This window comes from Cibotium barometz, chromosome 5 (assembly GCF_041138505.1).
Source record: "Cibotium barometz isolate CiBa-2024 chromosome 5, ASM4113850v1, whole genome shotgun sequence".
NCBI classification, from domain to species: Eukaryota; Viridiplantae; Streptophyta; class Polypodiopsida; order Cyatheales; family Cibotiaceae; genus Cibotium; species Cibotium barometz.
This window is the reverse complement of record NC_141050.1, coordinates 61,307,415-61,325,168: the sequence shown is the minus strand read 5'-3', so window position 1 is coordinate 61,325,168 and position 17,754 is coordinate 61,307,415. Positions and strand designations below refer to the sequence as shown.

The window sequence follows — 17,754 nt, the reverse complement described above, 5'->3', positions numbered from 1 at the left end:
AAGAGCCTTTTGACTCATGCATTCCACCTTTTTCCATGTCTTGAAGATGTTACGATCCCAAACCAAAAGACTTAGATGTGATCCCTACATAAACTTAACTCTCCACATACTTGAATTTTGTCTAAATGCTTCATAACCAACTATCTTCTTGCTTTATTAGAATTGCAACAAAACCAAATAATCATGAAGCTTACTTTCTCACAAAGTGAAATCAATCTCTCTCTCTCTCTCTCTCTCTCTCTCTCTCTCTCTCACACACACACACACACACACACACACACACACACACACATGCACGCACACACTCACACACACTCACAAAGTGAAATCAATCTCTCTCTCTCTCTCTCTCTCTCTCTCTCTCTCTCTCTCTCTCTCTCTCTCTCTCTGTGAGGAGGGCCAACCAAAAGTAGGCCATGGAGGGGAGGCCGATAAGGGAGCAACCGAAAGCAGACCGAGGAGGAGAGGCTGATAAGAGCGCACCAATAAGCCATAAAACAAACCAACATGAGAAAAAAATGAAACAAATTAACATGAGAAAACAATCAAACAAACCAACATGAGAAAAAAAACATGAAGAAAGATAATGAGAGAGAGAGAGAAGGGGGGTGGCTCACTAGGCCGAAACAGAGTTCTGAGGAGGGGTGGCTCGTGCACGAAGTGGAATAAAACAACGCGCAAAGAGGAAAGCTCACCCGAAGTGGAATTCAAACTGCCCACATTAAAGGAGGCAGCTTTGCATGAAGTGGTGGCCCTGCAACCTTCACGGGAAGATGACAGAGAAGAGGCAACTCTCAGCTCTGCATGGAGGGGTGGCCTACACAATGGAAAAAGGAAGATGGCACAGTGAAGTGTAAAGGTGTCTAGGCCATGTGGGAGGGATCGACACTAGGGTCGACGACCGATAAGATTTCTATAGAGGACATCTATCCTTTTCTAAATGGTATTTTTAATTCTCTGTTTATTTATGTTTATTTACAAAATGTGTAATAAATTGTAATTTTTCTAACAATTCAAAAAATTGAATTTCAAGGCTTAAAAAGGACTATTATACTTCAAATTTTTAAAAATTTAAAAAGGTGTAAAGTACTACTTGAGAAAATAGCTTGAAATTTGATGAAGACTTGCTCTAGAGAGAAAATGACCCCTCAAGATGCAAAGATTCCCCATGACTTTTCTCCTTTATCTTTGTGCCCGAAAGTAGCATGAACTTGATGTAGACGAATATAATGACTAGCAAGCACTGTAAGTATTGGTGTAAAAGTATTAAAGATGAAAAATACTAGCAAGTACTTAAGAACTTGTTGCAAAAGCATTAAAGATGAAAAATATTAGCAATTAGCATGCAATTTGTAGGCATAGGAGAAAAATGATGGAATGGACTGCTTTATATAGCCTACAACCCCTCAAGGCATGTGCATGAGAAATTGATAAGTGTTAAGTTGAGCCACCCCCATGAACTAGACTAGTTCATGGGCTAGAAGTGACAGTTCGAGTCTGGAAGGATTTAGACTAGTTAAATTTGTAGGCTCAGCTAGTTTAATGTGGGTTGAAGTGACCTTATCCTTTTGCATGTTCAAAAATCACCTAGACTAATGTGAGAAGCTCAACATCTAGTTTTCTCTAAACCTCATTTCCACTTACCACTCTCTAGAAACCATTTGTAGTATACCACTTGTCCAAACCTACTATGGTTTTGTTGGAACCATGGTTTTGAATCTTAGGCCATTTTTCCTTGGTCCATTTAAATAGAGTGTACACCTCTCACATAGGCTTGCTAGTTGAATTTTTCCCCATTTAAACCTTATCACTTCATTTACTAGCAATTTGCTAGGCTAGACAATGTTCTAATTACTTTTACTTTTATTAATATAGCTTATGTGCTCTTAGACACATTATTTTTATTTACAAAACAACACATCTCTTTTAAAAGTTAATGTGCTCACACACGTGCACACAGGCACCCCTTGGTCTTAATTAAATTTTCTATCGTTGTGACCCTTAGTAATTATGTGCAACCTTGGTACAATTATCTAAGGCTTTTACAAGGTTAACTCATAATTACACAAGTGTACACACCCAAGTTGCACATTATGTAAGAGTGGATACAACATGCACAGTACACAAGAGAACACTCATAAGAAGTAGGATCTTTCATAGCACAAAACTTGAAATTTTAAATTGCACAATATAATAGAGATTGAGAAGAATATTATATTACTAAAGTGATATTATTGAAAGTTATATAACAGACCACACCCGTGTGATCTTGGAAAGGAAGATTCAATGGTTGATTTGGAACTCCTACGATGGAGGCTATATGTTAGTAGAAGCTAGGGAGTAAACTTATAGTGATGACTATTGAAGTATGTGGAGAAAGGGGATGGCTATGTGTTTATATAAGCATATATATGTGGGGCAAACATGACATGATCACATACATTTGCGGTGTAGACTCGGCCCATAAATATAAACTAGGGTTTCTAAGTGGATTTCCCACCTTCCATAGCTAAATATGTAGACTCGGCCGGTAAGCATAAACTAGGACTGCTACACGATTTTCCCACCTCCCACAGCTAACCAAACCTTCTTTCTTGGGCCCTGTTCGAGCCATGCATAAAATTTAGCTCTCTAATCTAGATAAAGGACTTGCAAATGATCCTTTCCATGCTCTAAGAGCATGCATGCATTAACATCAACACATGCATAACATTTGCTCTAACAATCACTCTAAAGTATTGTCTAATAATGGAAATAACCAAAAAACCACAACCAAATCATCAATGAGACTCCAAACCGCTTGTTTTTCATTGTAACCACTAGTCTCCCTAAAGCAAGTAGGAAGAAAACAAGACCGTGCCTCCCCGACAACAATGCCATTTGTGAACAAGTTCAGACTACTAACGTTGCTAAAATAGTTATATAGTTGGGACAGGGGGACAAAGAGACAGTATCTGTGCAGTGGTCCCGTGCTACAATGGCAACCTGGTACACATCATCCCCTGGTACCCTGCCTTCAAACCTGAGCATGTTCTGTAAAACGAATGCCCGTTGTGGATTAGCTTTCCTGACCTACCATATTACCTATGGACGGAGGTCCCCACAGTGGCGGGAGTTCTGGGCAAAGTGCTCTACATCCCTCCACTGGAACACAATGAAGGCCGAGGGCCAAGGTAGTGTTGCATTCTCTAGGCGAGACAAAACCATATCCCGGATGTCCTAGCTCTTATGACACTGGAAGGCATCGAGTTCAACATCCTTGTACGGTTCGGTACATTCTTGGACTCCTGCTACAAGTGCAAACAAGCCAGCCACTTTGCCAAGGACTGTCCGCAACCCAACCACGGTCCTAGCTCCAATGCTAGTGAGGAATCTAAGAAGAGTGACGACACGTCTCCGATCCCCTCTGATGCAACTCCGACACATGCGACCCTGATCCCGATGGCAAAATCGTCAAGGAAGAGAGACCGAGAGCCACTTCAAGACCAAGGTTCTAGCGTGGCAAGTAAGAACACCCCAACCCGTCCCCCTCTGCAACCTAGAAACCCTAACATCCCCCCACAGGGGCCAAGTAAGGGCTCGCTCAAGAAAGAAGCTCAGGCTTAAGGACAAAGCCTCATTCTGGGCAATAGGTATTGAGCTGGATATGTCTCAAGATGAATAACATGACTCTGCACACACAAATAAAAATTATCTCCTAGAACATTCAAGGGATGTGTTCTAGTCGAAAGAGATGGGAGGTTTTAGACCTGTTGCACCCTGACATATCATGTTTGTAGGAACTGAAAACTTGCCCCATCGATCTAGAGAGGGGTGGAACTTCTTTCTACACTAGCACTCCGTGCGCTTAAGCCGGTGGTACGGCAGTTCTCCTTAGAGCAGGATGGTCGGCACGGAGGTGTTCATAGAAGAAAATGGTCATGCTCAGATTTTAAAGGTAACCAGTGCCAGGAGAGTCATGGCCTTCACAAAGTGATCTAGGTTCTGGTGCGAAGAACCTCCCCGGGCCACAGCTGCCTTTGCAACTTGTTTCACCGCCAGAGCTCGATTCCTGAGTTGTTCTGCTTCTGTGCTATCCTGACCCGCTCTACTTCCTTTTTGCTCACCATCATCATTTGGCCGTCTTGGGTCTCCTGCGACTCGAACTCTCTGCCCATTTTCCATGTGTCCACCACATACCTCGCATTCATGGGCTGCTCGGCGAAGCCACCCGGCCAGGCGAGGATGGGAAGGCCAGCACTGATGCCCTCAATGAGAGAGTTCCAGCCGCAGTGGGTCAAGAGGGCACCCACGCTGGGGTGGGAGAGCACCAACAGCTGGGGTGCCCACCTCATCACAAGGCCTCTCCCTCGGGTCCTTTCTTGGAATGCTTGGATTTTGGAGCGTGTGGCCGCGTCGACGTCCGAGCGGAGAACCCAAAGGAAAGCGTGCCCGCTAGCCTCCAAGCCCAATGCCACCTCCTCCACCTGCTGGGGCCACATGCGAACGATGCTTCCGAAAGAGATGTACAGCACCGAGCGGACCTCTTGCTTGTCCCCTTGCAGCCGGCATCTGCCGCCCAGAGGCTCGTTTCCACCGCCGTCATCTCGCCGTCAAAATATGACGGAGGGAGCAGGGGTCCTATGGGCAAGAAGGACCGCACGTGCTGCTTGCTAAACTCGTCTGCTGCATCCTTCTCCAGCTCGTAGACATTGTTGCCAAGGTTCCATTGGGCCTTTGCAGGCATCTCCGTGAAATGCCGCGCGCTCCACTGAAAGAAGAAATCATCAGTTTGAAAGAATGTGATCATCTCGGAGGCCATTAACGGGGGCAGGCCGGGGATACAGGAGACGAGTCTGGATCGATCCTCTGTGCCTTCATTGAGTGCAAGACAGCAGTAAAAAACCGATTAATTCCTAAAAACCTTGGAAGCAAGAAGCTTTAGGGACGCTGGAGCTTAAAAAGTGCAGAAAGCCTAGAAAAAGGAAGGGGGAGGGAGTTGATTCTCATGGATGATGGGACCGCCCATCAGTAGTGCTATCCTTTCCCAAGCCCTAATATAATTCCTATAATTCTAGGGTTATTTAAGTGTTAGCTAGGTTTAAGGGAACATGATCTTTGACAAGACTAGTTTCTAAGGTCATTTAAAAGATATCAAGACAAGGTGGACATAAGCTAAAGAATTTGATCAACTTGTAAAGATTTTCCTATGATTCGCATGCTTAATATAAGCACACTCTTTTAAATAGGTAGGCTATTGTCTAAAGGACATCTACCCTTTCCTAAATGTTATTTTTAATTCTCTGTTTATTTACGTTTATTTACAAAATGTGCAATAAATTGTATTTTTTCAAACAATTGAATTTCAAGGCTTAAAAAGGGTCTATTGTACTTCAAATTTTTAAAAATTTAAGAAGGACTACTTGAGCAAAGCTTGAAATTTGATGAGAACTTGCTGTAGAGAGAAAATGAGCCCACAAGATGCAAAGATTCCCATGAGTTTTTCTCCTTTCTTTTCGTGCCCAAAAGTAGCATAAACTTGATGTAGACTGATGTAATGACTAGCAAGTACTGTAAGTACTTGGTGTAAAAGTATTAAAGGTTAGAAATACTAGCAGGTACTTAAGAACTTGTTGCAAAAGTATTAAAGATGAAAAATATTAGCAGTTAGCATGCAATTTGTAGGCATAGGAGAAAAATGATGTAATGGACTGCTTTATATAGCCTATGGCCCCTCAAGGCATGTGCATGACAAAGTGATTGATAAGTGTTAAGTTGAGCCACCCCCATGAACTAAACTAGTTCGTGGGCTAGAAATGACAGTTCAAGTCTGGAAGGATTTAGACTAGTTAAATTTGTAGGCTCGGCTAGTTTAATGTGGGTTCAAGTGGCCTTAGCCTTTTGCATGTTCAAAAATCACCTAGTTTAACTAATGTGAGAAGCTCAACCTAGTTTTCTCTAAACCCCATTTCCACTTACCATTTTCTAAAAACCCTTTGTAGTATACCACTTCCCACTTGTTCAAACCTACTATGGTTTTGTTTTTTTTTTTAATGCAAAGAAATTTATATTAAGTATCAAAATAGATACAGCACCCTAAGGTGAACACTGGAGCTTATGGACTTTCCTAAGCAGTAGATCCACAGTAGCTTTTATCTTCCCTCTCTCCCTAGTACTTGCTAGTACAAGACCTTCTACCACTAGATTCCTTACTCTCCCTATGGAGCTATAGTCACAGCTGGATCCCCTGTGTAGTATAGCATTCCTAGATTCCCATATCCTGCTTAGTATCAAGCCTCTCGGTGTTTGCCACACTTGATATATGGTAGGGTTCATCCTGCCCTTGCATCCAATGACTGCTTGCTTCCAGCTGATCTTGTCAAGCACTCCACAGTCATCACTGAGGATTCTGTTGACTACTGTCCACACAGGGTACACCTCCTTGCACTCTCAAAAAGCATGCCTCATAGATTCCTTATGGGTTTTGCACCTGGGACAGTAAGGGTTCCCCTGGCTCCACTTGCTGGTTATGCCCCTAATTGGTAGTTTCCTGTTCAGTATTCTCCACAGGAGTAAGTCCAATCTACTTGAGCCTGTAGAGCCCCGTGTCTGCCTGGCTCTCTGCCTGCAATAATCCACTGTCAGAGTGTAGTTTTCCTTCTTCCAGGCAACAGCTATTCTCATAGCCCATTTCTGTCTAGACACCTTGGGTCTTATGCTTGGGAGGGACCAATACTTGATGCTAACACTTGTGGTCACCATTGGGGAGGTGGGCCATTCCCTCTTGATATTGCTCAGTACATGTAGCATCAGTCTTTGCTCTTCATTGTTAAGTGCATTCCATCTACCAGCAGGGATCAGCCATTGTTTAGTAGTAGAGCACCAAATGTCCTTGAACTTTGCCAGACCCTTTGCTTCCAGCCTTTTTGCTACTCTGGGGTTAGCTTCCACTGCTGGGACACCATTTTGCATTGCATCTTTGCAAAGCCATATGCTCTGCTCTAGGGATGAGTCAAACCAGGAACCCATCCATACTGCCTCCTTAGTTGTTGCTTTCCAGCTGTTTACTAGCTTCATGGTAAGGGAGGAGTTCCAGCCCTTTAGCTTGTCAAGGTGCATTAGCTTATCAATCCAGCTTGTATTGAGTCATTGGGAGCCTTTAAGTGAGGCCTGCTCAATTCTCCACTTAATAATCTGTGCCCAAGGTTGTGGGCTGTCCAGTTTGGGAATCCATTTGTTAAGCAGGCCTTGAGCCTTAGCTATGATATCAGGGATCCCCCAGCCCCCTTCCTCCCTAGGAGAGCAGATCTTCTCCCATGAAATAAAGGACCAGGTCCTCTTATCTGCAAAACTCCAGAGGAATTCTCTGAACTGCATTGCAAGCTTGTTCCAGTCATTTCCTGAGAACTTCAGTAGTGTGGCAACATACACAGGAAGTGCCATGAGGATGTGCCTTAGTGCAATGATTCTGCCAACCAAGCTGAGTCTTAAATGGGCCCTAGCTTTGATTTTCCCTCTGATTCTATCACTAAACCAGGTAAAACATTGGTGGGGAGTCAGCCCCAGCCCTATAGGGCAACCCAAATATCTGATAATCTTCCCAGGACCCAAGTCCTTCAACCCCAAGGAGGCCAAACAGTCATCCCTATCAGAGAAGCTCAGTTTAATACACTCTGTTTTGTGAGGGGCAATTCTGGAGGGTGACACAGCACAGAAGTTGTCATACATTTGCATCAATCCCTTGATAGATTCTTCACTGCACTGCACTATGTTGCAATTGTCATCTGCAAAGAGTTGGGTGGAGAAGGGTTGACCTTGGGGCAGCATCAGAGGCTTCAAGGTACCCTTCTGAATTAGTTTGTCTACATTTCTCAACAGAGGGTCAGTTGCTAGGGCAAAGAGCAAGGGGGCCAATGAGCACCCTTGTCTCACAGATCTTGCTAGTTGAAAGCCATCAGACACATAACCATTGATCTGAATCTGTGCACATGCATTACTGAAAAGTGTCGACCATTCCAAGAAACTGCATGCCAAAGCCAATTTTCTCCACAACTGCTAGTAGGTATTCCCAGCCTACCCTGTCACTCATAAGCCTTCTCTAAATCCATATTGATCATTACATGTTCAACCCCTTGATCGAAAGCCCACTCCATGGCTGTGATTACATTTAGGATGGCTTCATGGATACTCCTCCCCTGAACAAACCCAAACTGCATAGGGTGAACTACTCTAGCCACAGTGGCTTTAATCCTGTATGCCATGGCTTTAGCCATAACCTTGTAAACTATGTTGAGCATGGTCAAGGGCCTGTAGTTTTTTATCTCCAACCTGTCACCTCCCTTGGGTATCAGCTTGATCAGCCCTGTGTTAATGTCCTGTGGGATATCACCATTAGCTCTGAATGCATTAAGCAGGTCACACAAATCATCCTTAGCATACTTGATAAGCTCTTGGAGGACTTCTACCTGGATACCATCAGGACCAGGAGCTTTCTCCTTTTTCATAGAGAGGACTACATGCTCCACCTTATATGAAGAGAAAGGTCTGCCAAGTAGAGCTTGGGTTGCCACAGGGATAGTGCTTTCTACTGGCTCCTAGAACTCTTGGAGTTTAGCCATATAGCTATCCTTAATACATAAAGGTGAGCCCACAATATTAGAGAGGGTCTGGACAAAGAGTTTATTCACACTTTTTTCATCTGTAACTATAGACCCATCTGGGCCTCTGACTGCAGCTATAAGCTCATTGTCCTTCTTGGCTCTAAGTGTTTTGAAAAATACCCTAGATGGAGTGTCCCCTGTTTTGAGCCAATACAAGCGTGTCTGTACTCTTGCTGCATCTACCCTTTCCATTTCAATGGCCTTAGCTTTATCCTCAAGGGTGTGGAGCAGTGTGTTGAGAATGGAATCATCTGAGTTGTGACCACAAGCAAGTCTTATCTTCTCAAGTGCAGTCTCTAGCCCCATTGAGTCTGCTCTCCTTTTCTTGGCTCTTCTCTTGCCCGTCTTTTTGGCCAGGTTGATTACTACCTCCATCCCTTTCTGCTTCGAATGAAACATTGAACTTAAAGGGTGGGGGTTCTTTACTGACTTTCCTGTCTATTTTACATTTGAGGCTTATCGATACTGGAGTGTGGTCAGAAACTGTGTGGCAATGTAGCAGCTTCCCCTTAATTTCATGATGGGTCCAGGACCCTTGCTTAGAGAGGTACACTCTATCCAATCTTCTTGCAATGAGTCTCTGCACGGTGTGCCTATTGTTCCATGTTGGGAGCATGCATGGTTCACAACCTTTCAATTATGCAGCATCTCTGATGTCAAACTTTTTGGCCCAATTATCCCACTGGGGGGATGGAGCATCAACTGTTGGTTCAAAGTTCCAGTCACCTGCAAAGCAAATGGGGACATCCCAGTCCAGCTGGTAAAGCAAATCCGACACCAGTCTTCGCTCTGGTTCAGAGTTGGGTGCATACACATTAATGAGACCAATCACTTCACCTTCCACATGGACCTTACATGCAATCATTCTACCACAGGGAGGGGGGCATGATTACCTCCTCAACTCTGTCTCCTGTTCACTAGTGTCATACAACCCCCAGTACCTCTGTATGAGGTGCTTACCATACATTCAAACTGCTTCATGTTAAACAACATGGAGCCTGTCTTGGTTTCCTGTAGGAACAAAAAATCAGGCTTCTCCTGACTGAGCAAGTGCCTGACATAGCCTTGCCTGGCTGGGCTACACATACCCCTTACATTCCAGGAGATTAGTTTTAAGGGTCTTGAGTACATATTATCCATCAGCAAGATTGATAGTGGTATATACCTCATCCTCTTGACTATCCAAGAGTACAGCAAACTCCCTAGACCTATTCCTAGCTGCCTTTTTAATGCTGCCCTTGAGCCTGATTCTGTTGGTGATGTCATGAAGGGCTTTGCCTGTGCTGCTACTGCCTACCTTAGTGGCTGTTTTCCTTTGCTTGGCTTGTTGCCAGCCGTCATTCTGCTGCTTCTCCACCACCTCCTTATCCTGGTGATTTGTAGCAGGGGGAACTTGGGGGGTGACTTTACCCTTGCCTTTGTCTTGAGGAGCTGCTGGAGGAGGGACCTGAGAGCTCCCTTCTTTAGATTGCGCCTGGGGAAGGGCCTGCTCTACTGGTCAGGTTTTTGCTGAGCCTGAGGTGGGACCTTGGGGTTCCCTGGGTGAGTTGTCTGCTCTGGACATTCCCTTGCAAAGTGGCCTTGCCCTCTACATTTGTAACGAGTCTGGGAAGGCTTGGAATTTGACTGCAATATCCACTTTATGATCACCCAATGCGAACTGTACCACATCTGAAACCTCAACCCTTCTGTCCCAGAGAACACATGCCCTCTTAGCTAACTTACTTTCACGCATGCCTTCCTTATGAGTGTACAGGACCTTCCCCAGAGATCCTGCCATGACTTTGACTTGGTCCCAAAGTAGTATGGCAGCTCAGGGAACTCAATCCATACAGGGCACTGGTATTGAAGCATCTCTTCTGGTTTGATGGAGGGGGCCCATGGCACAGTATACACCAGGTTGCCTTTAAAAGCTGCAACTGTCCCAAGCACGTAATTCCTCTGGGCTTCAGTCTCCATAATGGCTTGGAAGAAACCTTTGCCTGCAAAGTGTGACTTACTAAGTCCAGCCCTGCCCCCATACACCTCTGCAAACCATCGTCTGAACTCATCCTCAGAAGGTGGTTTCCCCATAAAATACATGTATACCATTGCTTTATGCAGCCCTGCAATTACCTTCCCCATAGACAGTTCCACCTTGGTCTGGAAGACCTTCTTGCCTTCCCCATTCTTGGCAGATAGCTTGTCCATGTCCTGAGCCATTGGAGGCTTGGGTCTCCTCAGAGATACTCCCATACTGTAGCTTTTCTACATAAGTCTGCTCCATATTACTGAAGGCCTGATCTAGACATGATCTCTTCCTGCTTGGCACCTGCGCACCCACGCTGTCCAGGGGACCGTCCCCGGAGCGCGCCCTTACAGCTGAACCGTCGATCTCCACCTGTACCTCTGCGTTCGTCAAGAAGTCCCTGTTCCCTACTCTCTGCAGTCCGATTTCCAAAAAAGTGCTTGTCCTACTATGGTTTTGTTGGAACCATGGTTTTGAATCTTAGGCCATTTTTCCTTGGTCCATTTAAATAAAGTGTACACCTTCACATAGGCTTGCTAGTTTAAATTTTCCTCATAGAAACCTTCTCACTTTATTTACTAACAATTTTGCTAGGCTACAATGTTCTAATTTAATTTAATTAATATAAATTGTGTGCTCTTACGCATATTATTTTTATTTACAAAACAACACATCTCTTTTAAAAGTTAAATGTGCACACAAGCATCCCTAGGTTTTAATTAAATTTTCTATGCATGTGACCCTTAGTAATTATGCGCAACCTTAGTACAATTATTTCCTAGGCTTTTAGAAGGTTTACTCATAATTACACGTGTACACACCGAATTTGCACATTTTCCTTCTCTTAAAATGTGCACATATAGTGTGATTAAAATTTCTTTACAAAAAGGGGGAGATAAGTGGGATCTAACACCAAGCTAGAGCTTTATTACCATGTGAGAGAGGATACAACATGCAAAGTACACAAGAGAACACTCACAAGAAATAGGATCTCTCATAATGCAAAACTTAAAATTTTAAATTGCACAATAATAGAGATTGAGAAGAATATTGTATTACTAAAGTGATGTGATAGACCACACCCATGTGCTCATGCAAAGGAAGATTGGATGGTTGATTTGGAATGCGTACGATGGATGATGTCTATTAGTAGAAGCTAGGGAGTAAACTCATAGTGATGACTATTGAAGTATGTGGAGAAAGAGGATGGCTATGTGTTTATATAAGCATGTATACATGGGACAAACATGACATGATCAAGTAGGTCTATAGTGTAAACTCGGCCCATAAAGATAAACTAGGGTTGCTATGTGGTTTTCCCACCTTCCATAGCTAAATGTGTAGACTCGGCCCCGGTAAAGATAAATTAGGACTGCTACACGGTTTTCCTACCTCCCACAACTAACCGGATCTTCTTTCTTGGGCCCATTCGAGCCTTGCATGAAATTTAGCTCTCTAACCTACATAAAGGACTTGCAAATGATGCTTTCCATGCTCTAAGAGCATGTATTAACATTAAACACATGCATAACATTTGCTCTAACGATCACTCTTAAGTACTCTCTAATAATGGAAATAACCAGAAAACACAATCAAATCATCGATGAGACTCCTAACCGTGTGTTTTTCATGGTAACTACTACTCTCCCTAAAGCACGTAGGAAGAAAACAAGAGCTAAGCATGACTTTGCCTCCCCGGCAACAGTGCCATTTGTGAAACTAGTGTTGCCAAAATAGTTATATAGTTGGGAACTGTCGACATTCTTTGTGGCGATGTCTCTTGTCCGTTTCGAGTGGTGAATCCATTTGCTTTTAAATTTGATTGAGGGGGGAGGGGGAAACCATTTGATTTTGACTTGACAACTAAAGCGGAGTATCTTATAGGCCTGATTCACAAACAGGCATTGTTCGTTGAGTTGTGAAGCACTGTCCGCCAACTGCCTTCACAAACAAGAGCGAACAACCAGAGCTAAAAAGTGCTTGAGCCTTGGACGCTGTGTGATGTGAGGGAGCGCTCTATTGGAAGAAGACGGACGTTAGTATCTTGTTCTTTGTTTTTATCTTGCATTAAACTTAGGCGACAATAACCTGTCGAAAGAAATTTCACAGTTCTGCGTTAAGGACGTCTGTATTTTATAGTGCCACGTCACGACGATAAGGGGAGGCGTACGTGGCTTAGGCTTGTGCAGAAAGGTTATTTTTTTCATACAAAACACATACAACACATACAACCAAGGTAGCTGCTCAGCTCAACTTCTTCTGTGCCAGGAGAGTCATGGCCTTCACAAAGTGATCTAGGTTCTGGTGCGAAGAACCTCCCCGGGCCACAGCTGCCTTTGCAACTTGTTTCACCGCCAGAGCTCGATTCCTGAGTTGTTCTCCTTCTGTGCTATCCATGACGGCTCTGATGACCCGCTCTACTTCCTTTTTGCTCACCATCATCATTTGGCCGTCTTGGGTCTCCTGCGACTCGAACTCTCTGCCGATTTTCCATGTGTCCACCACATACCTCGCATTCATGGGCTGCTCGGCGAAGCCACCCGGCCAAGCGAGGATGGGAAGGCCAGCACTGATGCCCTCAATGAGAGAGTTCCAGCCGCAGTGGGTCAAGAAGGCACCCAAGCTAGGGTGGGAGAGCACCAACAGCTGGGGTGCCCAGCTCACCACAAGGCCTCTCCCTCGGGTCCTTTCTTGGAATGCTTGGATTTTGGAGCGTGTGGCCGCGTCGACGTCCGAGCGGAGAACCCAAAGGAAAGCGTGCCCGCTAGCCTCCAAGCCCAATGCCACCTCCTCCACCTGCTGGGGCCACATGCGAACGATGCTTCCGAAAGAGATGTATAGCACCGAGCGGACCTCTTGCTTGTCCAGCCACTCCTTGCAGCCGGCATCTGCCGCCCAGAGGCTCGTTTCCACCGCCGTCATCTCGCCGTCAAAATATGATGGCGGCAGCAGGGGTCCTATGGGCAAGAAGGACCGCACGTGCTGCTTGCTAAACTCGTCTGCTGCATCCTTCTCCAGCTCGTAGACATTGTTGCCAAGGTTCCATTGGGCCTTTGCAGGCATCTCCGTGAAATGCCGCGCGCTCCACTGAAAGAAGGGATCATCGGTTTGAAAGAATGTGATCATGTCGGAGGCCATTAATGGGGGCAGGCCGGGGATACAGGAGACGAGTCTGGATCGATCCTCTTTGCCTTCAGTGAGTGCAAGACAGCAGTAAAAAACCGATTAATTATGAAGCTCAAACCTAATTAACAAACATGGGCCAGTATTAATGACGATGAGGGACTATATTAGCTCGGACCTTTAAAGGGTACAAATCCCTTCGATGTCAAGAGCGAGTGCGAGCAGTAAGCCAGACTAGCGTGCACGGGAGTGGTCCACAGCACGACCCTAGGGAGGTTTACTGCATCTGCCACATCTTGCATCCAGGAGCACGCAGAGTCTGAGATGATGCAAGTGACCGGGATGGCAGAGGTGCTCACGATCTCCTTCACTAACTTTTCTAGCAGCGGAGGTTGGATCTTGTCGATGGTTTCCATAAACTCGACAACGTTCTCATTGAGACGTCCGTGTTTCGGAGGTAAACCGTCCGGAGTCACCAAAAACCTCAGATTCGGCGAAGAGATCAGTCCCCCAGAAGCCCCATTCTTTAGAATTCGCTCGTGGTTGTATTCTGTGTTTATAAACGTGATGTAAAAGCCTCTCTCTAGAAGGCGACGGACCAGTTGGAACATGGGATTGATGTGCCCTTGAGAAGGATAAGGAAACACCACCGCATGCATGGTAGCCATTCGAGCTAACAGGGAAGACGAGTTTAAGCGAGGATGCTTGGGCCAGAGTCCTCCTACCTTGGAAGCAAGAAGCTTTAGGGACGCTGGAGCTTTTAGAAAGCAGAAAGCGTAGAACAAGGAAGGGAAAGGAAGGGGAAGGGGTTGGACATAGGGAGGGTATCGTCATGGATGACGGACCGGACCGCCTAATAAGCATATATAATTTATCACTTTTGAAAAAAATATCTACATGATGATGCAATCCCTAATCGTCATGGTAAACATGATGAGAACTGGTCAAACGAGGTAGGTGGCTATTAATGCTCTCACGTGGTTGTACATGCAGTAGTACCATGGTCGTTTGCCGCCGCGAGCATATGCTTGGCACATGCATGCAGCGAAAGGATGGTTGGCGAGCTGGGATCAACTAGAAGAGACTGGAGAGAGGGGATGGGCAGAATGGGACTCAGAAGATGAAATAGAGAGAGAAAGGGAAGTTAAAGGAGAAGAAGGGGTCACCAAGAGGCGACAACAAGATTGGATTGCCTCCCGTCAAAATGTTGAGCAACGCCCACGAGAACTTGCGTAGCAATAAGGTATGTATTAACATCTCATCAGAATTGGTCAAAAGGCAAGTTGGTCTGTCCTCTATGAGAAGCACAATATTGTTTTGTTTCGGCAAACTGCCTAGTAAAGTAGAGATGGGTAGATGGCTTCAAGATGAAGTATTTCATGAGAGTTGTTTCCCAAGTTTATTATATCGGGAAAGGGTTTTTCAACATGTTGTTTGTTAAGGTGAAGATGGCTAGGGAGCTGAGGATAGAGACAGGAGGGGAAGAAGGGCTCGAGATAGAGATGGTTCCTACTACTTCTTTAGAATGAATAAGGGAAGCAAGATTAGGGGATGCACTTGGAATGTTAAAGCAACCTTTTGGGGGATGGTGAAAGATTGGAATCTGTCCATAATGGCTATCCAAGAACATAATCTAGTTGATACTAAAGGGCGGAGGAGAGAAAGCTTCAGAGATTGGATAGTATTGTATGGGGGGTGAAATCAGGTTATAGTGGGGTTCTGTCTAGCATTAAGAAAGACTTAAAGCCTATTATCCGATTGCCAACCATCCCAATGGTAGGATACTAGTTGTGGAGATTTGGTTAGATGGAGAGAAGCTATGGCTAATCAACATATATGGGGCTCATAATCACAAAATTAGGGAAAAAATGTGGGAATGGATTTGTAAATTGGACATCAAATGCCCTTATATTCTCATGGGGGATTTCAATGTGGTTGAGAAGCAACTAGACAGATGTGGAGGAAGCATAGTCATGATAGGACAAGAGAAGAAAAAATGGGATAACCTTAGAGGAAAACTGGGGTTGAGTGATGGATAGAAACTGGGACTTTGGGGGTTTGACTTGGGACACATCTACTTCAGTCTTCAGTATATGGGGTCATCTTCTAGACTAGATAGAGTTTTCTTTAGCCATCAAGCTTCATGGGTGCCTCACACAACTTCTCTCAAAGTGGGAACCTCTTATGTGCTTTCTGACCATATGTATTTAATGTGAGGCTGGTAGATAGTTGAATGGGGGGAGGATGAACTTAGAAACTTTCCAGTGAGAAAGTTGAGGGTGAATAACAGTTTGCTTAAGGATCACCTATTCATTGCTCGGGGTAAACTCTCTATATCATGTGCGTTCAAAGCCTAATTAAAAAACCCCTTATCTGTAAATTTTTCATGAATAAAACACACCCTTTCTCTATTCAATTTGTAAATACCCCCTTTAAATGGTACCTTTCTATATGTAAAAAAATAGATTAAAAAAAACCCTTCTGTTAAACCCACATGCTACACTTACATATTTATGAGTGACCCCCCCTCTCCCCCTCTCTCCCCCCCCCTCCCCCCCGCCCGAGATTCATTCTTCCAACAAAAGAGGCTATTAAACAGGCTGAAGAGCAAGGAAGAGACAAGGGGATCCTAGAGAAAGTTTGCAAATGAGATGCACGGCATCATCATAAGGGTGGGTAAATTGAGATCTCATCATAAAAGATAAGAAAGGCAATATTGGGGAAATCTGTTGGACGTATTACAAAAGAAGAGGTATCTAAATGGCTTGTCTAGGTTGGAGATGGACCAGTACCTGGAATGTCACACTCACCTGAAGGAGGAAGATGACAAATTTGCGAGAGAGAGAGAGAGAGAGAGAGAGAGAGAGAGAGAGAGAGAGATGGATAGTCTAGAATAAGAGGAGAAAACCAGCCAAGTATTTCTTTGGGTTAGCCAAAGAAAGAGAAAGTTGAGAATTGCAAGAACAAATTAGAGATGAGAATGGGAAAGAATCAGGGGGTATTAAACAGATTGCTCTGAAGTGGGTAGATTTTTTGTGTACTGCTGTGAGTCTTAAGGCAGATACCTCTTAGGAAAGTTTTCAGGTAGAAACCAAACTATTAGATTTGGTCAACAAAAGCATTAAAGCTGATAGAGCTAGATGGCTATATAGGGACATTAAGATTGAGGAATGTTGGGAAGCCCTAAAAATTTTGGGCAAGGAGAAATCCACAAGTTGGGATAGGCTTTCAGTTGAATTCTTTATAGTCTTTTGGGACTCCTTGAAAGAATAAATATGGGCTACTTGTAAGAAGACCTTTTCCTCGGAGAGTTAGAGAATGATTTAAGGGAAGGGATGCTAAAGTTAATCCCCAAACATAGTGCATGTACTCATTTTAACCACTAGAGGCCTATAACCTTATTCATAGCTATCTACAAGATCTTGGCAAAGGTCATAACTCTGAGAATCACTCTAACTCTACAAGAGGTGATCTCTAACACAAACAACATGGGGTCATCAACGCTAGATCTATCTATGATAACATATTTGCAACAATGATAGGAAAAGATATAGCTCAGAGAACATGCCAATAATGTGTTACCTCTTCCAACTGGATCTAGATAAGGCTTATGTTAGAATACATTGGTCCTTTGTGGCAAGAGTGACGGAGAAGCTGGGCTTTGGTTACAAGATTGCTTCATGTATTTATACTCTTATAGCTGGAGCACACTCTAAGATATTATTAAATTGGAGACTAGTTGGGGGTTTTGAAATCAGAAGATCTGTGAGACAACGCTACCTCTAGCTCCCTTGTTGTTTAATGTGGCCTCATCCTCTGCTAATAGCCTTAAAAGATGCTAGTGAAAAAGGGTCAGTCTCAGGACTGAAACTCAAAAATGGGGAGCAACTGATTATCGAATGCTTTGTTGATGACTCCCTACTATTTCTAAAAGCTGACAATGAGAATGTGAGAAATGCTTTGCATTTAGTATAGCTGTTTGCT

At 44.2% G+C, this 17,754-nt stretch overlaps 1 protein-coding gene and 1 pseudogene across 2 annotated transcripts; both read right to left on the bottom strand.

The window, feature by feature from the left end:
• Positions 1 to 2,914: 2,914 nt before the first annotated feature.
• On the bottom strand, positions 2,915 to 7,056 carry LOC147638729 (linamarin synthase 1-like; annotated as a pseudogene). The gene is made up of 2 exons (XR_015265968.1): positions 6,470 to 7,056; positions 2,915 to 4,889 (listed from the first exon to the last, which is right to left on the bottom strand). The product of XR_015265968.1 is annotated as a linamarin synthase 1-like (transcript).
• A 5,631-nt stretch (positions 7,057 to 12,687) lies between these two features.
• LOC147638728 (linamarin synthase 2-like) lies at positions 12,688 to 14,572 on the bottom strand. Its single transcript, XM_086798701.1, has 2 exons — positions 13,949 to 14,572; positions 12,688 to 13,838 (listed from the first exon to the last, which is right to left on the bottom strand). Exons 1-2 carry the CDS (start codon positions 14,436 to 14,438, stop codon positions 12,892 to 12,894), a joined length of 1,437 nt encoding a protein of 478 aa, XP_086654827.1. The 5' UTR covers positions 14,439 to 14,572; the 3' UTR covers positions 12,688 to 12,891.
• Positions 14,573 to 17,754: the final 3,182 nt, after the last annotated feature.

Excerpts from the sequence above, each read along its gene's own strand:
- LOC147638728 (XM_086798701.1), bottom strand. The coding sequence starts at position 14,438 with ATGGCTACCATGCATGCGGTGGTGTTTCCTTATCCTTCTCAAGGGCAC. Across the intron at positions 13,839-13,948 it reads GGGATTTGTACCCTTTAAAG|GCAAAGAGGATCGATCCAGA; the intron begins GTCCGAGCTAAT and ends CACTCACTGAAG.